We start from the raw sequence: 25,052 nt of genomic DNA, 5'->3' as shown, positions 1-25,052 counted from the left end.
ATTGCTTTATATCAGCTTGTTAATTAATTAAACTACAAATATTTTGCGGTCTGAACGTGTTTGCCTACCTCATACTGCAAAATGTCTGGCAGCACCATTGAATCCAAAATGGCTACGCGAGTTGAAAATTTTTGTACAAGAGAAGCGTCCAAGGAGAGTAAACGCCGTGACCGTGTGTGTTTTCCCTACCAAAAAAATTTGATCGCCAATAAAAATACAAATCTATGCATTTGTATAACAAATAAACAATTGCGCCGTACGTTATCAAATCGCAATCAGTGTCGTGCAATTGAGTTACCATTAACAACACAAAAAATTAAGCATAATGTGAAACATTTTAAAATGAAAGTTTTTCGCCTTCTAAAAGAGTAGAGAGAAAAAAATTTTGCAAGCGCTCGCTGTGTGTGCTGAAGGTGAAAATGAAAATGCCAATACAACAAAACAAAAATATAAAAAACGAAAACCACAAAAAACATGCAATATTAGCCGAAATATAAACGAAACGCCGTGCAGAATAAGAAGATAAAAAGCAAAAAAAAAAACAAAGACCAACAATAATTTTCACCATACGAAAGCGAAACTATTTTGTGCACAAAAAGTAACTTGTGTGTTTGCAACAGTGTGTGTGACTGTGTGCCCAGCGTCGTGTCTGTGTGAGTGTTCGTAATAGTGTTAGTGGAAAGGTGTGTGTGTGTGCAGCCAATTTGGCGTTGTTTTTATGTTGCTTCTTCCCTACTAGGGAATGAATGCAAATAATGCAATGGTATCGAAATCCTGCAATATATATTCAAAATCATCATCGACGTCACAATAATAATGTTCATCAAGGGCAGCAGCTGCTGCTAAAATTCACGCGCTAAAATTAGCTTGCAACGCCCACGTTGAACGTTCAAAAAGTTTCCCACACAAACAATTTGTGACAAACACTCTCGAAAATATGGATATGGAATTGGAGAATCTTAAGAATGACTTTTTGCCACTAATCGCGGGCATTAAGCAGGAACAATTGGATTCGGTGGCATCGGATGTGTCCGTCTTGCCACAAAATCATTTACCGAGCACAGCGGCAACTACATCCACATCCACATCCTCCTCATCGTCATCGTCGGTTGGCAATCCATGCGACAGCGCTGAGAAGCGGGTAAGTTGATCTAATCTCAGTTTATTGTTTTTCATTCGGTGCAGCGGTTGAGGTTAATAACTTGCATGGCAGGGGCAACACGTGCTTTCGTGTCTCTGATAAGACAAACAGCATTATGCGTTATCAGTTGCATATGCAGCAAGCATTCTCTTATCATTTGAAAGCAGCAGCAGCGTCAATTGTCTCGTGCAACTTTGTGTGTTATCTTTTCCCATGCTATAACAAAAACAACAAATAGCAGCAGCAATAACAAACAAATGCTAAAGCACCCACATACACATACGCTTACACATGCAAAATACTGACACACACACATATAGAGTCAGCAGACGTTTGCTTAAATTGTGTTTCACTTTCGTGTGCTAAAGTCTCGTGCTGTTTGTTGTTCATTCGGTTTTCTGGTTTTGCCGTTTGGCGTGAAAGGCAAAGCAAATATGTAACTACTACAGCAACAACAAGAGCAACAGAGAAAACAACAACAACAGCGCGTTCGCACTCATTTACTCTCTCGCTCTTTTGGCGCTGAGGGCTCTCCATCAAGATCAGCTGCAGCGCGAATGACTCGTCTCTTTAGCATATGTGTGTGATGTGAGTGCGAGTGTGTGTACATAGCGTAAGTGTATGTGTATTATTTGCTGCTGTCGCCGCTTGAGCGCCACAAACGTGAGCTCTTCTAAAATATTCAGATTCAACAAAAAAAAATGCGATTCCTAGTGTTTGCCTTTGAGTGGCGATGGAGTAGCAGACAACTCAACTCAACTCATACACATACACTTACACACACACATAGTGAAGTGAAGTGGAGTGTGTGACTGTAAATGACATGTATTCCTAGCAGTGCTGCCGGAATTCTGTAAGCAAAAGTGGCGAGAATTGCCAAGAAATGGCTAAAATAAATTAGTAAATAGGTGATAATTGCTTAAAAGATTATATTAATTAATATTTTTTGATTTTAAGAATTATGTTGCACAAACAAAATGGATTCTTAAAGAACGCTTAAAATATCTTGAAATATGTACACATGTATCATTAAGACTTTTGTTTGTAGTCAATAGCCGTTTTTGTGGATTTACCTCATGTTCTTTTGGATCCTCTTTAGACTTTCCGCGAATACTTGTTTTTGAGAGCGACAAATAACCTAATATCTTAATTTATGTCTATACTGATTACTAAAATAAATTTAAAAAATGGGCTAACTGCAAGTGTGGCTAAATCTAGCCAAAACATAACCCAAGAGGCAGCTCTAGTTCCTCAAAATATATCGCAGCTGCCAGACAATATACTACGAATGGTATGTTTGGCTCTCGATCTTTTCCCATTCTGTATTTACCGCCGGCAGCATTTATTAACCTTCGCTTTGTGCCGATTCATGTTCGTTTAAAAAGGAATGATGGATGGATGAGAGTAAGACAAATAAATGTATGCCGAAGGTGCAGAAGCTCAATTTTAAGCACACAAAATGGCTACCATCAGACAAAATGGCGGACAGAGGAAAAATTAATGGTTCCATGAGTGTGGCAAAAATTTGAAATATAAATTTATTATTGGGACGTGATTACAAAGCAGAAAAAAAAATTAAATTCATTTTGAATACAAGTCTGAGAGTTACAGTCGAGTGTGCTCGGACTGTGAGATATCGTCTCGGCTTTTAATAAAGGCAAAATATTGCGATATCAATTTCAAAATATACCGAAAATACTAAAAATATTAAAATATACCAAATGGTATGTTTGGTATATCGATATAGTACACCATTCAAAATATACCATAGACGGCACAATGTGCCAGATTGTCGGCTAAATCAACTAAGACCCCTAGTAAGTAGGAATCATAACTACTACAGTAATTATTGTATATACCAAAGATTCGCAACTCTAGCTTTAAATTTACGCTTGTTATTCGATCTTTTTTTTTGATTTCCCGGGGGCGGATTTGTGCGTGGCAAAATTTGAAACAAACTTGATCTGCGTGCAAACATAACAAATACTGTCAAAAAATTATAGCTCTATCTCTTATAGTCTCTGAGATATAGGTGTTCATACGGACAGACGGACATGGCTATATCGTCTCGGCTGTTGACGCTGATCAAGAATATATATACTTTATAGGGTCGGAGATGCCTCCTTCTACCTGTTACATACATATTCTGTCGGGACAAAGTTATAATACCCTTCTATCCTATGGGTAGCGGGTATAATTATATTTAATGGTTATATATTGAATTTTTAGATTTTTGTTTAGATTAGAAACCATAAAACATCGAATTCTTATAGGAAAACAAGTAAAAATAACTTGTACAAGCAAAAGGAAATGGAAAAAAAGTTTTTCATTTTCTAGACCGGAAGTGCGGGAATGTAGCGATTCCTTTTGTGTGCGTGTGTGCATATAAATACGTTATAATGGACATTGGACTATGTGATTGAATAGGAATCAAATGCTTATCTAAGCGTAAATTTTAATAGCACAACTGGATGCATTTCCCTTGCGTTATCTGCACGCTGGGATCATTAATGTCACAAGCAATGCATTTGTGTGTGTGTGTGCGTATGCCTGCGTTCTGTATGTGTGTGTGTGTGTGTTTGGTGCAGGTTATAATTATTCATTGAATCTGACACCATAATGAATGGGGCCGCTGAATTACGGTGGTTGTCGGCCATTTTGTTTATTGCTATTGCGCTGATGATGTTGTTGTTGTTGTTGATGTATTTGTTGCTGTTGGTTTTTCGCTTTTTCGACGAAACATAAAATTAATTCCAAGAATTTGCTTTTAATGATGTGCAATTAACTCTAATTTCACTAGAATATGCAAGCAAAGCAAAGTGCCGATGACCCAACCGAGGGACGCAATACTAATGGATATATAGTAGAAAAGGGAGGGCAGGAGGGAAGGGCACAAGTGAATAAACGAGAAGCGAACGCTACCGAAAAGTTTCTAATTAACTTTACTGCTGTGTAATCTTAACGAAAAGATCTTGGAAAATATGCTTTTCACTTTTCATGGCACCATAATCGAGTGTCCCTTCTCACCTGCCACCTGTCCGTCCTTGTCTTCTTTCGGCCGTCACTTCACCTGTTCAGCAACTGTTACTGTACCTGTGTCAGCGTTTTGTATGTATCCAACAGATACACATTTTAATTGCTTTTAATGGGCGTGGCAACTGTCGACCGCCAACCGCCGACTGTCGACTTAATCCAACCACAGAGCGTGCGTAATTAAAGTTGACTAGACGAGCGAACGGCTCCGGGGATCATTTGAACTCCAAAGAGGGATGATAGGCTACCAACATATTGGTTGTGAGGATTAGGCTCCGCACACAGGACATAATCCGATCACATAAAGCGGCTTATAATGCACAGTGCATAAAAGAGGCGAATAAAGAAGGTGGCACAAGCTGAGTTAACTTTAAAATTGAACTGGAAATAAAAGTAGAGTATTATTTGAGTTGTGTAGCCGGGCCAAAAAAGCAAACAACAAAAAAATTGAAAAAGTTTTTATAAGCTGCTGCGCATAAATCCTTGAATGAGACCGGCAAAAAGAGTCGTCGTCACTGTAGACATAAGCAGATTTATAGTCAGGCGAATGCGACACGTCGTTGCATTCGACAGCTGTCAGCTGTGCCACGCCCCCAATCTTAATGTACTCCCACACGGACGGCGCAATAAGCCGAGTTGGAAATGTTTGCTGCATCTACTGCAGCATCACGTTTTTGGACCCCCTGCGGCTTTACTATTTTGTATCTACATCAGAGCAACTATGGCGCCATTTTGGAATATGTATTTAAGCGTGTGTTAGTCTCTGTGTTTGTGTGAGAGTGTGAGTGTGAGTTGGAGATTTGCCGTTTATGCCGTCATGGCCCCGGGAGCACGAACGGTTGCATCAGGCACAGAAAGAACCGCAAACCGCAGCAGCAGCAGCGGCAGCCTCGACAGCAGCAGCAGCAGCGTCGGCGGTTTTTGGTAAGCTCCAGAGAGACCAGCGACCAGCTCTTTGAACCATCAAACCCACAATGTCCAATTCGTCGACGTCGTCGTCGTCATTTTCTCTCAGAAACAGGCACCACACGATATATATCCCCCAGTCAGTTATAGGCCCTGAACCCCGACCAGGCTGCTTCATTAGCTTGCGGTTTCAGCTTATTTTGTGCAAGCTGGCGACTTTACTTTACTTTTTCAATATATTTCTGTTCCAAACTTAAATTTAGAGCGAAAACGAAATGCGGAACACGTTGGAGTATTTCGGTTAATGCTCGAAATGTAATTGCGGCAATTAAGAAATTTTGTTATTCAATTTAAAAACTTCTTCCGCTGTTATTACGATTACTTCAACATAAAAACAAAATTGAAAAAATAATTTGACAATTATATTCCAAATTTGAAAATATGACTCGAAAAAGTTTAAAAGCTCTTAACTTCTAATAATATTTTTACGGTACATCAAGGATTTCATAGATTTTTCTTCGAAAATATTGTGCTGCACATGTTTGCTTAATTCTATACAATCGTATTTGTTTGGCATTGTCGATTGTTATGAGCAATAATTAGACGTAGTATGAAGAATGATATATTCCAAGTTATTGCAAAAATTGAGACCATTTTCTTTAATGGGTTGTAGTGATTGTTCAATTTGGTCGATAAGTATGTATCTTAATAAACCGCAGCAAAACCACTCAAAGCAATCAACTTCAATGGATTGGCATGATGGTCTGAACTGATGGCTTGACTACTTGACTGACTGTCGGCTTGATTCGTTGTCATTGTCGTCGTTATGAATCACATTTTGAGGTCATCGCTGCTGACAGCTAAAACTTCTCGTGTTCCTTGTACGTAAAAATTGCCAAATGCTAAACAAAAAGTAAAAAGGGCCTTTCATAATGAAGGTATTTATTGTAGAAAAATGTGAAGTATGGTATGCAAAAGAAATTTATTTCGTTTTGTACAGAGAGACGAAGAAAGAGAGAGAGACTCCGAGAATGAGTTTCTTTGGTTACCTTAATGGTATCCAATCGATTTTCTGTATCCCATCCAAAAAGCACATAAAAACTTTTTCTTGGTTCTTTTGCGTGCCATTTACGATTTCCATACAATTAAATCTTTACGACTGCGACGATGGGAAATGATGTGAAGGCAGCAGCATTTGTCGAAAAAAAAAATCTGAACCTAAAGATACATTTTCATACATTGTGGGTTGGGTTGGGTTGGGTTTGGGCTTTGAGCAGATTATTCCAATTGAGTTTTACCCCGTTTGCTCGGAACTTCGGAATGTGGAGAATCCTCCTATGTTAATCCGCAATCAAATACATTCTCGTACATTTTTATGGCATCATTTCTGTAGCAATTCATGCTTTTTTTTTTTCCTCTCGATGGGTAGCTTAAATTGCGTTATGAAATGTTATGTCAGATCATTAGGGTTTTGCCCATTAGGGCAACCCTGTCTCTCTGCTCTGCTCTCTCCCATCTTCGCTTGCCCCCGAGAGTGTTCCTGAACCGCAGCGGAAATTGCAGCGTCGCTGCCGGATATGTCGGCGATTTAAGCAAATGGCCCGAAAACGCCACACTACATTCCATATCATATCATAGATGGAAAAGTGGTTTGGTCCCTATTTAAAACGTCGAGAGTTATTAACTCTTTGAAGCGTTTTTGTCTGTATCTGATTATGCTCGACCTTTCATTTATGTTTGTTGAAAAGTCATTGTGGATGCGAAGGACAAGTTCAAACTTAATGTATAAAAATAAAAATAAGATTATCACTTTCTTTTGTAATTTAAGTTCGAAAATAGTTTATGACTTAATACAAATAATAAAAAAGTTTTATATTTTTCTATTACTGAATTACCCTAATGTATAATCTTAATTTGAAAATGATTACATTTTCTAATTGCAAACATATTTCCTAATTACCTATAAAATGAAATGCTAACCGAATTGTTTTATCTTCACCGCTCTGGCTATAAATTACTTTGACTTACAATAGAAATAGACTTTAGTCGATCATTAAGATCACTTGCAACCCTCGAGCGCGTGTTGCAAGCTGTTTGAGCAGGTGCAAGTGCAACAGCTGCAAATAAGCAAACAAAGGAAATTTTTACGTTGTCTTCGGATTTGTAATAGAATTGGAGTACAACTTTCTACATTCTTACAACCCTTAACAATCGATCTAAATAAGCTTAACTTACATATTCTATTTACATATATTATTATGCAAAAAAAAGGGTCTTTTATTATATTTTCCTCTAAAAGCCTTAAGACCACTGTACAGGCCATTAAATAATTGAGAATTTCAGCTGGCTGGCTGCCTGGCTGGTTGAACCGATGGTTGGCGGCCAAGTTGCGGCGGTCCTGGTCAACGCTATCTCATAAATCGCATCACCTTTAACAGTCTGGGTGTACATTTTATTTCTCTCTTGTTTTTATTTCTCTCCTTTTTTGTGTTTAGTTCATTCGCCAAAGTTTCACAGTCACAATCAAGTTTTTCGCTTTTATTATGGGGAGTATAAAATATTTTATTGTGCCATCTGCTTCATCTGCTATATTTCTTATTCGCTTGCACTCTCTCTTCGTCTCTCTGTTTTATTTGCAATTGTTTCTCTTTCGCTCGCGCTACTTTCGATTCTGTTTTCTGTTTTGCTCTCTTGCTCACTCGCGCACTTGGCGCAATTTATGTCTGGCATTTTTCGAGCGTTATATCTTTGCAATTTTAGTTTATTGCCTCGCCTCATAAATATTTCAAGAGCCGAGTTTTCTTTTATTCATTATCCTCGTTGCACATTTTTATAAGCATTTGCTGCCTTTGATGTTGCTGTAGCGATTTGACACCTGAGCCCAAAGACCGGGCTTTTAGTAAGCATGCGATACAAGGACTTGAATAAGATTTCAAATTATGATACGAAATGGAATTACAAATATAATGTGTATGGGTATGTGCCTAAGCCTAAGCTTTGCTGTCATTACTATCTGTATAAAAGATGACTAAGAAAATTTCCCATTACTTTATCTCTTAAGTGATTAAGTAATTAGTCATAACTATTACTAATCACATTTGTAGCACTCTTGAACTCTCTGCTATTTGGTTAGAAGGTCAAACGTTATCTCAGTTTATTATATGAAATTTGAATTTCTGTTTGAAATATGGTTGGACTGTAATTTGATTCTTTCCAAGCGCCGTAACGTTGCATGCCAAATTGCAAATGGATTTGAGTCGAGTTGCGCATGGAAACTGTAGCAAATGAATTTCCATTGATGTGCATAACAAAACTAATTAAATTAATTTATTTTGACAAAGTCGAAAGCAAACGATAAATTGGCTTATGTCTCCTCCACACATAATAAGGATGTATTGCGACTTGACTTTGTGCGCCAGACCAAGAAATCGATATGTGAACCTCAAGTTTCGAATGTGTCTCAGGCAGACAAGCAACTTGAAATGCAATTAATTGCCCTTCTCTTTTGATTATTGTTGTTGATTTACTGCATGAGTGTGTGGCTAAAGTTCAAAGGACAATGTTGTTTGTGTGCACTTTGGACACTTTGGAGTTTGCTTTAATTTTTGGGGTAAAAACAATGCAATTTGCGCATATTGTGTTGCATAAACGAGACGAACGTGTGCAATCTGAGACCCAAAGACAGCCGTCATGGCCGAGAGCAATTTGGAGTCATAGATGCCCGCAGTGCAAAAGGATTTTTGCACAAAATGGCCGCTGAAACCCAAATACAGCCGATGATGACCAACAGCAGGCAGGCAGAGGATAGCAACAGGACGCAGCAGGAACACGCAGCGTTTGCAATTTTAACAAAATGGCCGCTGTATGCCACCCGCTGTCCATCAGGATTCATGACGCATACACAAACACACACACACACATACGCAGATGATGCATGCTCATATTGCACACTGATTTATGCCTCAGCCAGCTCGCTTGTCCTTCGAAAGCCATACAAATGCTATACACAACAATGTTGTCTGACATTTATCATGCTCTCGACGCTGTTGGATATTTTGTTGTTGTTGTGGGTGCACTGGCTGTGAAATACACAAAATGTTTCGAGTTCGCTTTCAGTTCGATTTTCTTTGTAATTATAGCTTATATTTAATTTAAGGCCACTCACTCACTCAACCATCTATGATTGCAACAGACTTTCAGCAATTGTGCAATAAATGATAAACGAACTGCCATTGAAGGATACCAAACTGTCATTCAAATTACTCTCAATGAATGGGGCACATTCGAAAAGTTTTCAAATTGCACAAAATTACATGGAATTGTGTCACAACTATGTTAATCCTATAATCATTATTAAAGGTCTGGTCCACATGCCTCTAATTGGATCGTACAACTTTGTAGTCCGATTTAATTGACCAATTATTGAAAGAGCCCAACAAATTGCAACGAACATGGAAACTAAAGACAGCACAAAATAAAAAAAAAAAATCACTACCCTATAACAAGATGATTAAGTGTTATGACATTAGAAATCAATTAATATGGTAAAAAGGGACATTGAAAATCAATATAATCTGAAATCTCATGCAAGCTGTAGTACATTAAAATATCATTAGCATTCCAATGCTTTGCTATTAATAAACATAAGCCTCTAAATATGTGATTTTCTAATTAAAAAAGCTAGCGGAACAATTAGCTGATAAGATTGATAGTGCGTAAAAACTTCAAAAAAATGAATTTATTATTATTATATTGACCCCAATTGAACTTTTTCAATAATATAGAGAGACTAATAAATAATTGTTGGGTTATTAAAATTTATAAGTCGGAGGTCGACTTCAAAGTTAGATTAGGATTTTTATTGCCTAATAAATTCAATAAGAAAATGCTTTTCATTTGATGGGTTGTCATGCAGGACTTTATTGCTTCGTCATCTCTTTTATGTTGGAAAACTCGAAGCAGGAAAAGTGATGGCTTAACTGAAAATCCAATTTGATGTGAGCACGCAAATTAATGGAATTATGGCTGCCTGCTAAAAGCGAAGCAAAGCAAAAAAAAAAAAAGGAAAAGTAAATGGATTTGGATTTGGCATGTGAAAGATGCGTCTGAAAGTTGTTGCCAATGGGACTTTCCACTGATTTGGCTGGCTCGCTGGCTGTCTGCTGTCATCCAAAAGGGATTGAAATATGCTGGTGAGGGGAATGAAATATAGTTGTAGAACTTCTTTCATTTCCACAATAAAGTTTGCTATGTGTGCGACTAACAAGAAAGAAAGTTTTTTATTTTTTTGCAAAACTGCAAAAAGTTATTGCAAATAAATTCGCAATGAAATGTGAAACGGGGGCTTTAAAAGGCTTCAGAGCAGTGCTGGATGCCGGATGGAAATGTGATTACTTTCATCAAAATTACATCAATCATAAATGCACTCATTCAGACGCCATGCCAGCAGACGTCATGCAGCCATTCCATCATGTCAGCACATTTCTAGTGCTTCGTGCCTTTTGGGGCATTTTTGTTGTTGTTGTTGTTGTTGTTGCTGTTGTCGATGCGAAGCTCATCTTGCTTGTTTTGCTCTCCTTGTTGTTGTGGCATCCTTTCAACATTCTCTAATTGAAATTGATTTAGAATTATTTATACATTCGTTGCCTGTCTGCCATAGACAGTTTTTAATGGCCAACACAAAGGCAACTGGAAAGCCTTTTTTACCCCTATGTGTGGGCGTTAAAGTGCTGAATTCTCCCTACAATACTTTGTGTGTTTCGGTGTTTTTATAGCTTCTTTCCATTGTTAGAAGATGTGCATTTAATACTTTAGCATACTTTCGATATGCTGCATAGATTATCGGTATTGCTTCTATAGTAAATTGTTTACAATCTTGTTGATTTAAGCTGACGATGCGGGTAGCAAAAAAATTCAGGTCAGTGATCCCGTATAATTTAATTCGGAGCAATATTTTATTTTATTCTTATCGACCTGCATAACCAACATTTGATTGATTTATTTTGTCTTGTTCCGATTATTTCCATATCAAATCCCAAGCTCTCCGGCGTCGTGTAACTATGCGTATTAGTAATCTGAACTTTTGCCCACCTGTCGCAGATAAATTATACAAAAAAACTTTTAAAATTCTGACCCCTTTTTTGTGTTTTCACAACATTCAGCCCCTTCCTCACATTTCTCGTTGTGTGTACGTGAGTTTCGGTGCCCGGAAGTGATTGAAAAATCGATTAAACTTTCAGGTACCCCCAAAATTAAAAAATAAAAGCTGATTGAAAACCCTATTAATTAGAATTACTTGCATAAAAGAATCGTTTTTGGAAATTTTCGTTGGCCAAATTGAGCTCCTAGCGCCCGAGCGAACCAGGAATGCGGGATGCGGAGGAATGCGGGGTTCGAAAACGAGTTTACTACCCGTTTCCAGTTTATGGCAAGTCATTTCAATAAGATTGAAAGCATGGGGGTAGCAGCTGGTTATTTTATTTTATTTTTTTTTTTGTATTTTTTCTTCTTTTTTTTGCTGTTGCTTTTCGCAACACACAATTTTAATGCCAAGTCAGAGAGTCGCCATGGACGGACGGACAGACGGACGGACTTGAGCAACTTTAAGTGGGCTGCGTCGGCCCAGCCGAGTCGAGACGAGCCGAGCAAAGCGAGCCGAACCGAGCAAAGCGAAACACGAAGCCACGAGCCGAGAGCCGACCAGTTTTTTTAGTGCCGCGAGCAGGCGAGGAGAATGTGAGCAATGGCCATGGAAGCACACATACTACATTATGATGAATGGCTTTCAAGTGGAACGTCGCCCCCTAATGCCCTGACTCCGAATCCGAATCTATACTATGTATACGTATATTTGTTGTCTGCTCGCGGCGCGTGGGTATGTGGCAAGCTTCCCATACATGTATATATATATAATATATATATGTATATATATTGTAGAAAATGGCTGCGATGATTTATGACTGCCGAGGCGTTTTGAAAGTTGAGAGCGAGAGAGATTCGTTTGGTGAAAATCGAGACACACTTTCTCCCTTCCTCACTCGCTCTCTCTCTCTTTCGCTTGCTTTTCTGTTTTTTCTTTTGCTGACGTCAGCAGGTGGCCTTAAATGGATCGTCGGATCGTTGCATAGCATTGGGCACTGGATTGCGTATTGCAATGCCGAGCCAGAACATTTTTGCACAACTCGCATTGCTGCTGTTGTGTTGTGGCATTCATCAATGTCCATGGCGCTTCCGTTGGCACAAACACACACACACACACACATATAGAGAGAGACTGCATGTAAAACGCTCGCATACCAATGCAGTAATCTTTATCGAGCAAAAGCATAATCAATCAATTGGATTTATGTGCTCCAACTCAAGATAAAACTAATCAATCTTGCCCTGCGACAGTCAGAGACGACGTAGCAACCAAGCAGCTAAGCAACCAACGAAGCTCCCTCGCCCCCAATCGAACTTGCCCCTCCTTCCCTCTCTCTCTTTTTGTTGTCTTGCAGTATTCTATCCCCAATTCCATTATGGTACGCTATTTGTTCGCTTTTATCTCTCTGTGTGTGCATTGAATTTATGCTCTCTTGTCTTGTTCGAAACTTGCTGCGATTAATTATAAAGGAGAAACTGCCACTGAGATCGATGCAAACTTGAGCCGCAGTTCATTAATATCCTGCTGAGGATAAACACACTGCAAAAGCACAAACTTTAAACAAAATTCATGTATAGTATTTCAAATGCAAGTTTATTTAAGAAAAGTCGTGAAAGTTGAGTCAGTTAAATTAATGAATCTTTTCCCCCCTCAATTGACAACAGCGCCTGGAGTCATTTCTATAAATTCGACAGTTTACCAGGCTGTGACTTTATCGCATTATTATGACTGCAACAATTTAATACATAGATAAGATAAGATTAGATTAGATTAGCGACTGTTTAATTTATAAGGCATCAATCATATTTGAATTGAACAGGGAAATAAGTCAGTTGAATAAGCAATGCATGGAAAGTGCCACTCGTCAGATACATATACAAAATTATCCTGATTGTCTTATACAAACCATAACATATTGCTCCCCAAGGGGGTAATACACTTGACGATAACTCAAGGCAAAACACTCGAAATTCATTTGCTGATAAGCATGTTCAATTTTTTGCTTAAAGCCAATGGGATAATCTCTTAGCATTATGCAAGCTACTTATGGGATGGGAAAATATGATAATATATACACATTATATATGCAAATGTACTCAAATTAATAAAAACTTAAAATGTTAAAGAAAATTGTGAGTAAAGCACAAATCTTGAAATGTTGTAGTCGAGCAAACTTGATTTCATTTCAATTAGCTGGCAAAGTTAAAAGTCATTTCAATTGCTTTGGTCACACTTTATTTGTATAGCGAGTATCTCGCAGTCGAGTGCACTTGTTTTAATCGTTCTTTCTCTTTCCTTTCTTGCAGTCGGAATCAAATTCATCAGCATCCGCCAAGTTTACGCTCTTCAAGTGCGTCTACTGCGCCCAAGTGCTGGGCATTAATGATCGTCCCAAGTTGCTCGAATGCCTCCACGTGGCCTGTGGCCAGTGTGTGAACACCAAGTTCTCAGAGCTGGATCGCTCGCTGCCACCGCTCATTCATTGTCCGGTCTGCGACAATGCCTCACAGAACGAATACATTATTGAGAATCAGTTCCTCATCGAGCAATGCGCCGCCGGCGACAATGGCGATGGCAACGGCTCCAGCGATGGCCTCAAGAGTTCGCTGACAGCCAACATACAGTGCAGCAGCTGCTCCGATGGTGCGGTGGCCACATCGTGGTGTGTGGACTGCTCGGAGTACATTTGCGACAATTGTGTGCAGGCGCATCAGCGACTCAAGATCACCAAGGATCACACGATCAAGCCAAAGGATGAGGCCAACAATGAGCAGCTGGTGGGCACCGGTGGCATCGATAAGCTTCACATGTGCCAGCTGCACACACAGGAGAAGCTGTCGTTGTTTTGCGAGACGTGCGACAAGTTGACTTGTCGCGATTGCCAGCTGAGCGATCATCGGGATCACAAGTATAAGTTTGCACACGAGATTGCCACAGAGTCGCGACAAGCGTTGTCTACGCTCGTCTCCGAAATAAACTATAAGCGTTTCTTGCTGTCATCGGCGACCAAAGTGATCGATGATCGCCAGCAGCTGATACATGACAAAAAGAAGGATCTAATCAAAGAGATCACCGCCATGGTGGTCAAAATAACCAACACGGTGAATATGCGTGGCAAGCAGCTTGTGATGCGCCTGAATGAGGTCTGTGACAGCAAACTGAAAGTGCTGGTCGAGAAGAAGGAGACGCTGCAGCTGCTGTCGGATAACACAGATCATTGCATCGAATTTATGCAGAATGCCCTTGAGAAGGGCAGCGATTTTGCCATATTATCGAGCAAAAAGTCCCTTGTGCGTCATCTGCAAAAACTCAAATGCCAACGCGCTGACATCCCAAATCCCGAGATTCCTGTGCGCATTCAGGTGCAGCTGAATCAGGTGGCCGAACTGCAGAAAGTCATCTCACAGCTGGGCATTGTTATTGTCGATGGCAAGCCATATCCACCGGCGCCATCGCCCACACAAAACGGACCGGCCCCACCGCCTCCACGACAGCCACCTAGCCCGAATATGGCGCCTCCATTGCGTCCAGGCTTGCCGCCAGGCATGACGGCGGGTCTGTCGCCCAACGGACCGCCAGGCGGTTTTGGTCCACAGAATGGACCGCCACTCTACAGCAATGCAGCCGCCGCTCAGCAGTTCAACAATCTATCCATGAGTCGTTCGTTTCCTGGCGATGGACCAGGTAAGCCTACCAAAATTTTTATATTTTACTTTAAGTCCCAAAGAGGGATAATATATTCTCAAAATTATCATATCCGTCTTTCTGTCCGTCCGTCTATATTAATGTCGAAATTTCCAATAAGATAGCAGCTAGAGACCTTAAATTTTGCAAGTATTTTTATATGCATAACAAAGAATGCTTTATATATCGGGCTTCTTCCCCAAACAAAAAATATAAACTCCTAGTTGTGAAGCTAAATACTAAAACTAGTAATACAATATACATAAATAATCTCATTCCACACTAAAGGAATGTTGTGAAATTCTATTGCGAAACGTTAAAATGTTTTACAGTTTATTTGCCAGCCTCACTTTATCAGTTCCTTAGCTCTCTTTGCATTTTAGTAAAAACGGGAAGCGGATATCCGACGTTCGTCTGTAACTGCGTTGTTAGTATTCATTGGAATTTGTTTTGCAACAGATTCGTTAACTCTTGTTAAATTATCGCCATTCCCAGGCAAATATAACATTAAACAGGTTTTAGTATTTAAGATATTAATAAATTTAAGTCCTATAGTCACACTATCTTTGTCCCTCTCCGGTAAGAAGCAGCGCTCTCTCTCTTATCGTGTTTTTATTTAACTTGTTTTCCACTAACTCTAATAATTTGTACTTGCAGTACGATTTGGAGGCATGCCGCCTGTAGGAATGCAGAGACAGGGTCAGCCCCATGTTAGCTCCTCCACGCATCCGCAGAATATGGGTAAGTGAAGGATTGATTTGACTAAATTTAAAGTACATTTGTTAATAGAATCTTCTGTTTCTTCAGACATCAGTCTGCGTGGCCTGCTGAACAATCAGGCAGCACAGAGTCCCACCGCGCATCTGGGCTTCAATGGCCCGCCCAGCTATCCGGGCGGACCGCAAGGCGCACCGTCCCCCGCTCATCAGCAGTTGGGTCCACAGATGCGTCCACATTTTATGGCAGGACAGCAAAATTTTGGCCAGGGCGGTGGTGGACCGGGCGGCGGGCCGAGAGACAACAGCAATTTCATGAACAGTAATGCGCGATTTCAGTCGCAATATCAGCGCATGGCCAGCCAGCATGCACAGCAGCAGGCAGCCGCTGCCGCCATGGCCGGAGCGGGAGGAGGAGGCGGAGGTGGTGGGCAGATACCATCGCCAGGTGCATTGCAGCGACCACCAATGATGCCCAACCCCATGCAGAATGTAAGTGCCGCATTCGATGCAAATCAATAATCAATAAATTCACTTACTTGAGTTATGAATTGCTAATTACACAGGCGTTGGGGTTTCATGGGAGCCAGGCTGGCTATAATTCTGGCCCGCCGCAAGCGAGTAACGCGATGCACAGTCTTGCCAAGTGGCATATACCACAATCCGCGCAGCAATCCAACAGTGAGTGGCAAAAATAGTTTTCTCATCTACAATTTGCATTCATAATTCTAATTTGATTTCACAGTTTGCCAACAGCAGGGACCCCTCTTGCCCTTTGCCAACGGACGACAGACATCAGAAAATTTTAAAATCTCACTAAAATCTCCAAATACTCTTAAGAACAGCACACCGCCTAGTCTCAGCATAGGCGGCGCTGCGCTTCCGGGCAATGGCTCCTCGTCGGCGAATAGCATAGCTCAGTTAAATGCCGCTGCACTGGGACTTGGTCCAGCTGTATCCATACTCTCCAATGTCACATCGACAAATCCAAAGACACCCAGTCCCAGCACACATGAGGTAAGCGTATATTAATAACTTACTACTCGGTTTACTTAAGATATACATTTCTGTAATAGAATACCAAGGATTTTACTGAGCCCATCGATAAGGTGCGCGATGACTCCATTAATGATCTGATTGCCACAATTGCCAAGTTGGACTCGAATGGCGTGCAAGTGCTGCCCGAAGGACGCACTAAGACCACCTCGCCGCAGGTGCACAGCTCCACAGATCTGTCCAACACTCAGGAAGGTGAGTAACAGCTTCATTATAAACGAATTTCTTCATTTGGATCATGGCTATTTTAAAGGGTGTGCGGGTGTCTGAGTGTGTATCTTTATTTTCTGCCAAATTGCTATCAAAATGCTACTAAGTCTTTTTAATATTAAATGGTTAAAGCTTAATGTAAAACATTGCTGTAAAACTTAAATATTTTATTAAAGAATAATTGTGTGAGAGTAAAATTCCAAGTGGTATCGTAGGCTTATGTTTAACATTTACTTTGCTGTTTTGCTGCTGGTTTGTATCGACATTCAATTCTCATATAACTTTGCTTTGTTTATTTCTATTTTCAAAACTACAAAACTCGTTTTCGAAAAAAAAAAACACAAAAATAATAAACTACAAAAACCAATCTAAACGCGCAATATAAAACGTACGAATCAATTACTAACCAATCAAAAATACCTATTGAACAAACCAAAACCGAACCAAATCCAAATAAAAATCGAAATAAAAAAACCAATAAAATGAAAACCAAACACATACACACCCATACACCATTCCCATACACATACACATCAAACACACACATAAAAATACAAAAACAAATGCAATATCCGAAAACTAATCATATCAGTTAATAATAAAAAACGAACAAAAAGATGATCCCAACGAGGATTGGTGTGCCGTATGCCTGGATGGCGGTGAATTGATGTGCTGCGACAAATGCCCAAAGGTATTCCATCAGAATTGTCACATACCCGCGATTAGCTCCTTGCCAGACGAGAGCGAGAGTTGGCAGTGTCTGCTCTGCGTTAATCTCAAGGAGCTGACCAAAACCGAGGGCAACGAAAAGTCACAGCCCGGCGAATTGAGCAGCGTGGAGCTAAGGATACTGCAGCGCATATGCCTCGAACTCTATTGTCAATACGAGCAGAGTCTTAATTTCCGCGAACCGGAATCGCCAGCCAACTCCCAATACTATGAGATTATTTGCAAGTAAGTTAAAATTGCTGCTCAATAAAGTTCCTTTGCTAATCATGTTTTCATTATTGCAGCCCCATGTCATTGGATGTTATACGCACGCGACTGGATCCTTCCAGTCCCAATCACTACAAGGACATTGCTGGCTTTGTGGCCGACGTGCGTCTGATCTTCAAGAACACCTATCTCTTCTATCAGGTGAGTGCATTCGTGCATTTCGTTTAACGTGACTCAGTTTTTTTACATATGTGTTGCTTGTGTTTGCTTTCACACAGGAGGACTCGAAAACGTACAGCAATGCCAAGTATTTGGAGAACTTCTTCGAAGAGCAGCTGGCCAAATGGTTGCCCAACTTTGGTGGCAAACTCGGCGGTAGTGGAGCGTCCACCTCATCCCAATTCACCGAACTTAGTGGCTGCAGCTGCTGGCTCACCTGCGCCAATGGAGAATGGTCGCAAGAGTTGTGGCTCGGCATCGTTGGCGGACAGTGAGGATGGCGCAAGCTTGCCAGCGAAACGTCCGCGTCGAACGGTGCACGAATAGAACGAGCTTTTGCCCGACGAGAAGGGCACGGAGCAGCAATCGCAGTCAAATGAGGAGAAGTCAGAGCAGCCAGCGCAAAAGGAGGACGATGAACAGCAGGAGAAGAAGGAGCAGCTAGAACAAGAATATGCGCTGACAAACGACGATGAGGCAAAGCCAACAAGCAAAGAGGATGAGCAGAAGCATGATCTGAATTTTCCGGATTTTGAGCTGGATTTGCCGCAACGACCGCGTAGTCTGGGCAGCAATGCAATACAAGAGAGCGCCGACTATGTGCTCCAGCTACTGCATGCATATGCCGCCGCCTTTGGCCTATAAGCCTCTAAGCCCCCTTAAAAATAAACCACTCGCGAATGAACATATCCGTACACACTCGCAGTTACCACGTTAATAATGTACACACCACATTTGTTGTAAATGGCGCTAAATACGAAATACATGGTTACATAATTGTATGCAGAAATAACTAATAAGCATTTAGAACAAAAACTTAACAACAACAACAATAAGTAGCTGGTGTACATTTAGTTTTTAATTTCCCCCCGAAAACTGTAAATAAGCAAAGTCATTTGATATGATTTCATTAAATATGAATGCAACGCAAGCATAAACTCGGATCGAAGAGAGATACTATGTTTTAGCTACAGACTTAAGTGTTGAATATACATATGTAAACAGATATACCAAGTAGAGATTAAATCTTAGTTGAAGTTTTGTGTGAAACCATCCTGAGTTTCATAATGATGACTTCACTGTAAAATTCTAGAGTATTCCCGACTCTTCTCTAACCCCCCAAAACAAACTGTTAGAGTTGTATTTACTTTTGTGATAGCGATAAACAATAAAAACAAAAACGAAAAATAATGAACAAATTATATCCTAATATGTACTATATATTATATTATTGCATACAAAAACTCATTTCAATTACTATGTTTTATTATTTTCACCCTTCTCTACCCTCTAATGCTATGTACGATATTTATTGCCCATACAGAACGGATAAAGTATCTATCAATCCTGTCTATATATTATAATAATATTCGAGCGCATTTCTCTTTTGATTATACTTTATTTTCCTTCACACACGCTCATGCATCAGCATCAGACAGCAAAACATTCGTATACCATATAAGAAGACACTTGTAATAAGTTGCAAATTAGAGTTATAAGTTTGGAATGAAAGAATTAAGCACACACACACAATATACATACATACATATTTATATAAGCAAATAGATCCTTTAATGTTGTACGTTTGTCGTTTTTAGTATAAAAAAAGAGCCGGTCAGGCAAGCAGCCAATCAGTCTACTAGAGAACCATCCTCAAATTAAAACCATAACCGTAAACTACTACACATAATAATAATAATAATATAAATACATATACTTATCTATATGTATATTATGAGTGTAATTATAATAATTTCCAAATACATCCATAAAACCAGTTGAATGCTGTGCTTATTATTACCTTGTTTTCATCTCATACGATGTCAAATCAAAAAAAAAGCAAGAAATGAAAACTAAATAGAAATAAAACAAAAGTTCGCAAATGAATGCGAATATTTTTATAAATATTTTAACAACTTATAAACAACACAATACAATACAATATATCCTAAACTGAACGATCTATGCATACTACTAGTAGAGCAGGGAGGCTGTTCTATCCTACTCATGTCACACTTTGGGAAAAAAAACAATAAAAACAAATGAAAATATAAACTTGAAATTATATAGATGTATTATCGACTATATATATATATATATAAATATATTAAATAGAGGAACATGAATGTGTGCTATCCTATCGAAATTACAACAGCAAAGCAAATGAAAATGATAATGAAATACAAATCCATGCTTATAACTAAGTGTGTTTATATGTTGAATGCGAAACAAAAACAAAATGAAAAAAACCATAGAAATTATTTTATCTGTTTTTAGGCCATAAGTTTTATGATAAACACTTAAAAGATAACTAATAAATGTACTACTTACTATCAAGTGAACTTTGTTTTCTAAATGAAAAATGAAAAAACGTAATATTTTATATTTAAATGAATTGTTCAGCATACAGCATAATTCAGATGTCAAAGAACCCATCCTCTCGCATATATTGTTCATCCGACTGGCTGCGGGGCTAGAGTAGAAACCGCTCATCAATCAATGTCTTGCGCGACACATTGCGACGCACCCAAAGCCTAAAGATGTGGCGTAATAACTGCACAATAAAACAGATGGAAGATGGATAGCTATGACAAGACAATTCCAACCAAGAAGAGATCATTAGTTTACCATATTCAAACCGCAGGCCAAGGCAACAGCAATGAGCAAACTGGAAGTCAGCAAATAAGCAGAAAGCAGCACAAGAATTTCCAGCACAAAGATGTGCAAATGATTGCCCAGCAACAGCACACGACTAAAGCTCAGCGAGTCATCGATGTAGAAGGTGCCCTTGTCTGGCAAGATCATCAATTAATATTTAAATATTTAATATTTATTTAAAGCTCAACTTACTGTCTGTTAGATAGTTTTCAATTTCACAATTGAAGAGCTTCTCCACTATAGTTTTTTCTTTTATAATGTAATCCATATCCTTGATGGCCTGCAAAGTATATTTAATATTAAGTTATATAAATTACTAATTATCACTCTTGATTTAAATTTTTGCTTACATGATCAATGAAGGCGCAGAAGAAACGATTTACGCTGGCATACGCAATGGAGGTGCGTTCCACCTGACCATCGATGCTGGGCACCTGCAATTCCTTCTGGTAGAGCAAAGTTTGCGACATGCTGCCATTTCTGCTGCGTTGCAATGGCAACAGTAGACGCTCCAGGTAGTTGCTAAAAATTCACAACTATTAAAGAGAATTTAATTGCATTTTTTATAGTCAACTCACCGCAGATTCCTAGGAGGAAGTATTATGTAAGCCTGCTTATCGGAGTCCATTAACAATCCACGTCTACCGCACATATTTTGCGCCTCACGTTGCAGCTGGAGTATCATCGAAGACATGTCTGTGTCCGCAAAGCCATGAGGTGAACGTCCGTGAATATAGTAACCATAACCCGGCTCCAACAGCGAGAACAATGAAATGTTGGCCAAGCTACAAAGATCAATGAACTTTTGCAGCAGATTCGCTTGGAAGATGCGACCCAGCAGCAGCTGAAGCAAATAGGTGGCCACATAAATGCTGGCAATCAGACAGCAACTGACACCAGCATCCAAGGTAGACTTTGAAAAGTGCTGAAGCAACTGATGAGCAGCGTAGACAACAAAAGCCTGCAGCAAGCTGGAGTAACGTTGTGCGGCACTCAGACGTATCCAGGCATTGGCGGTGAAGAGCACACGCCAAGCGGAGACGCTGCTCTCGGCCACATAGGTGCGCACGCTGGAGCACAACGAAGAGCTGTCCAGATTGAGACGCTGTGCCTCACAACTGCTGCGCGGTCGCTCCCAATCGATAAGAAACAAATCCAATTGACTGGCGCGTCTCAGATGCACACCCAAGTACAACAACTGCAGCAGACAGCCGGGATAGATAAGCGCCGCCAGCTGGCGGGGATTGAAAGCCTGCAGAGCCAGCAGCAACAAAGCGGTCACCAGCAATGCCAACGCCACATTGGCGGATAGCTGCAGCAGTAACTCCAGCAGATTGCTGGTCTGGCAAAGTTCCGCACCACGGCGTCGTCGTAGATTCTGCAGACGCAGCAGCGCCGCAATCGAAGCCAAGAGGAGCAAAAGCGGCAAGGCGAGCTCAAGGAGCAATTGAGCTGCAACACCCGGATGCAGTCGCTCGAACTTGACAACCAATCGAAAAGGATACAATTGAGTGAGAGTTGCATTCCCTGTGAGCTCGATGTGGCGATAGCGCAGACGCAATAGCGGCAATCCAATGGTATGACCTGGTTGTATGCTGTACTCCAGTTGCACGTGCTCCACGTAGCGCAACGAGCGATACAGCTGCAACTTGTGAGCATCCTCGTAGCGTGGCAGAGTCTGATGCTGGCGATTGTCTTTGGGATGTGCAGAGATGAGCTGGAAGCGTTTTACCAGCTGCCATTCCTCTGATTGTGGGCGCTGTGGATAAAAGTAAAGTAATAAGTGAAAGAGAAAAATAAGATTGGGTTACACAGTGAATTTAATTTTAAGAAGATTTCCAATTAGTAATTTTTGGAGTTTAGTGAACAACTGAAGGAATTGCTAATTTCTAAAAGTAAATTCAATCGTGGAGGAACTTTAGCAAAGTTGTCCTAAAATTTCTCCCCTCCAGCTTTTGTAGTCTTCGAGACCCAGTTGTTTATATAAGCGGACAGACAGAAAGACAGACATGCTTACCTTGTTCTCCGGCGTCAGCGTCTCGATAAGCACAGGCAGCTGATGTAGCAGATGTTGCCAGTTGCTGCTAAAGTTAAAATAGAGACTCAAGTAGTTGTCATTTGCCTCTTTGGTGGCTGCATCGATGAGTTGCTCCAGACTCAACTGACAGTTGATCTGTTGCTGACGCTGCGCCAAATGCAATTTATGCGCCACTTGACCAGGACACAAATTCAGCTGTTGCAAGTCAAAGCTTCCCCAGCGCTTTAGACGTCCACTAAGATCATAATTTGTACTAAAGATTTGCAGTTCCATTTGACTCGATGGCTGTAAAGTTGTGGTCAGCAATTCACGCGTCGATCTGCCCTTCTTGTAGAACAGAAAAGGTTCCAGCGAACGCGATTGATCGCCAGGATGAGCATACTTCATGACCACATCGGACATCTGGGTGAGCAGAAAAGCGCTACAAGGCGAATGCTTGTCCATGGAATAATGCGAGAGCACGCAAAGATTGGCCAACTGCTGGCAGGCAGTCTCGTTTCTCATTGCCAGACAAAAGAATGCCACAAACTTAAGGTCACCAAAGTGTAGCCTTGAGTTGGAGTTGGGCTTGGGACTGCTTGTGGCTTGCCAGAAAGCATTGTAATGCAAATAGGCACGCATCAGTGTATTGGCTATGCAATAGTCCTGATAACGAAAGTTGTAGGTTCCATCACAAACATGACAATCGCTACTGTTGCTGCCAGGATTCGTTCGGGTCAACACAATTCCAACGCCTTGTTGCGTAGCTGTTGTGGCATTCAGATATTGATAATGACATTCCCAGCTGGGCAGTTGAGCTGGCCAAGGTGTTGTGCAGTTCTCGGCTTGATGTGTGGCATTGGAGCAGATCTCTTCACAGTTGGGCCAACGTTTGGTCTTCTCGAAAATCGATACGTGTCCAACGGGACACTGACAGGAGAATCCTAGAAGAGGGAGAGCTTAGTAAGTGTAGTCCAATATAATTATAACCCGGAAAAGGCAGCAAGGATAATTGAAGATGTCCACTGTAAAGGGTCATAAATAAATCTAGATAAATGAACTCAGTCCGTCAAGTCTGTGAAACCACACACAGAGTCGTAAAAATATGAACTCAAGTAAGAATTTTAAATTGTCATTTCTAAGAAACCAATAAGGCTGAACGTAGGACCTCATTTTATCCTTAAGTATTTTGTCCCTTCTTCGCTCGAATACTCAAATCCATATCAGTCATCAACCTACTTAAGCAACACACATGCATATTTAAGTAGCTCTGGAAATTGCAACACATAAAAGTTGTTTCCTATCCCGCCCCCTTCGTCTTTATTTCACAAATTTGTTTAATCAATAGGCATACTTACTGTCCGCCGTGGGCTGCAATTCGTTGATGCCACCAGCCTCGTTGCCAGCCTCGTTGCATGATGCGCAATCAAAGTAGTTCAAGTTGTAGAACTCGTTTTTCAGGCACTGTTGAGGGTTTACAAAGCGAAATGTATGAGGCGTGGGCGATTGTTTCGAGTCCTGGACACTACAATTTCCAAATTGAATAAAAACTATTGTCCACACCAAAGGCAGTAGCCAATTTGTTATTAGGAAGCACATTATAAATCCAAAATATATTCCAAGTGTATGCTCAAAGTGTCCTTTTTTTCAATGTTAACCCATTGGATTTCGAATCAGAACTGAGTCCTGGCTAGAAAGGAGCGTTGCTAGCTGCAATTGCAGGTACAGGTAGGCAAGTAAACAAGTTGCTGGCATTGGTGGGAGGCGCATTTATCCCTTATTGTTTGCCAAAAGTTGCTATAGCTACCCAACCCCCGGTATAGCGTATCCGGTTGCCGGCGACGTCTGGTAACGCATGCAAAATGTTTATTACATGCGTTGTTGTGGTTGAATGTGGGACTCAAAAGGTGGTCAAGTGGTGGCATTGTTGGCCAAGTCTATTGCTCAAGTTGTGGTCAGCCATAGTTTAATAGAGGGGCGTTACTTGTTACGCTTGGAGCATTGTACATACATATGAATTTATCGCGTGCCAAGAAAGTTTTCTTCTTGCCATTTGCGTGTTGCAAATTATGATTAGCTCATTTATTTTATTGTTATTATTATTTTGCAAAAGGCTTTTTGCTCGCTTAGAGCCAGCTGGAAATTAAATCAAATTGTCGTGGACCTACATTATGAAAATTTGTTGTGCCCTTTAGCTAATTTCAAAACAATATTCAATTATTAGCCTAGTTTTTCTCATATCAGTAATCGTTTCGTAAATATTTATTAACGCGTGCGCTCAAATTCAAATTTGAAAAATAACGAATTCGCAAGCTGTATTAATCGATATGCTTG

At 40.3% G+C, this 25,052-nt stretch overlaps 2 protein-coding genes and 1 long non-coding RNA gene across 3 annotated transcripts; 1 reads left to right on the top strand and 2 right to left on the bottom strand.

Moving 5' to 3' along the window:
• The first annotated feature begins 130 nt into the window (after positions 1 to 130).
• LOC133839447 (transcription intermediary factor 1-alpha) lies at positions 131 to 20,380 on the top strand. Its single transcript, XM_062271026.1, is given in 12 exon segments — positions 131 to 1,141; positions 13,529 to 14,906; positions 15,564 to 15,647; positions 15,714 to 16,114; positions 16,189 to 16,303; positions 16,368 to 16,639; positions 16,699 to 16,873; positions 17,481 to 17,488; positions 17,490 to 17,842; positions 17,902 to 18,025; positions 18,103 to 18,222; positions 18,224 to 20,380. Coding segments are annotated over 12 exon segments (3,699 nt in total). The 5' UTR covers positions 131 to 937; the 3' UTR covers positions 18,689 to 20,380.
• On the bottom strand, positions 984 to 1,867 carry LOC133839457 (uncharacterized). Its single transcript, XR_009894100.1, has 2 exons — positions 1,419 to 1,867; positions 984 to 1,357 (listed from the first exon to the last, which is right to left on the bottom strand). It is a non-coding gene; the product is annotated as an uncharacterized LOC133839457 (long non-coding RNA).
• Positions 19,445 to 24,503, bottom strand: LOC133839450 (meckelin). Its single transcript, XM_062271030.1, has 7 exons — positions 24,077 to 24,503; positions 22,719 to 23,662; positions 21,280 to 22,460; positions 21,052 to 21,223; positions 20,894 to 20,981; positions 20,672 to 20,835; positions 19,445 to 20,597 (listed from the first exon to the last, which is right to left on the bottom strand). Exons 1-7 carry the CDS (start codon positions 24,315 to 24,317, stop codon positions 20,517 to 20,519), a joined length of 2,871 nt encoding a protein of 956 aa, XP_062127014.1. The 5' UTR covers positions 24,318 to 24,503; the 3' UTR covers positions 19,445 to 20,516.
• Positions 24,504 to 25,052: the final 549 nt, after the last annotated feature.

This window comes from Drosophila sulfurigaster, chromosome 2R, assembly GCF_023558435.1.
Source record: "Drosophila sulfurigaster albostrigata strain 15112-1811.04 chromosome 2R, ASM2355843v2, whole genome shotgun sequence".
In the NCBI taxonomy this organism is placed as follows: domain Eukaryota; kingdom Metazoa; phylum Arthropoda; class Insecta; order Diptera; family Drosophilidae; genus Drosophila; species Drosophila sulfurigaster.
The sequence above is the reverse complement of the archived record's forward strand: the minus strand, read 5'-3'. Positions and strand labels throughout refer to the sequence as shown.

Excerpts from the sequence above, each read along its gene's own strand:
- LOC133839450 (XM_062271030.1), bottom strand. The coding sequence starts at position 24,317 with ATGTGCTTCCTAATAACAAATTGGCTACTGCCTTTGGTGTGGACAATA. Across the intron at positions 22,461-22,718 it reads CGCTGACGCCGGAGAACAAG|CGCCCACAATCAGAGGAATG; the intron begins GTAAGCATGTCT and ends TTTTATCCACAG. Across the intron at positions 20,836-20,893 it reads TGAAAACTATCTAACAGACA|ACAAGGGCACCTTCTACATC; the intron begins GTAAGTTGAGCT and ends TGATCTTGCCAG.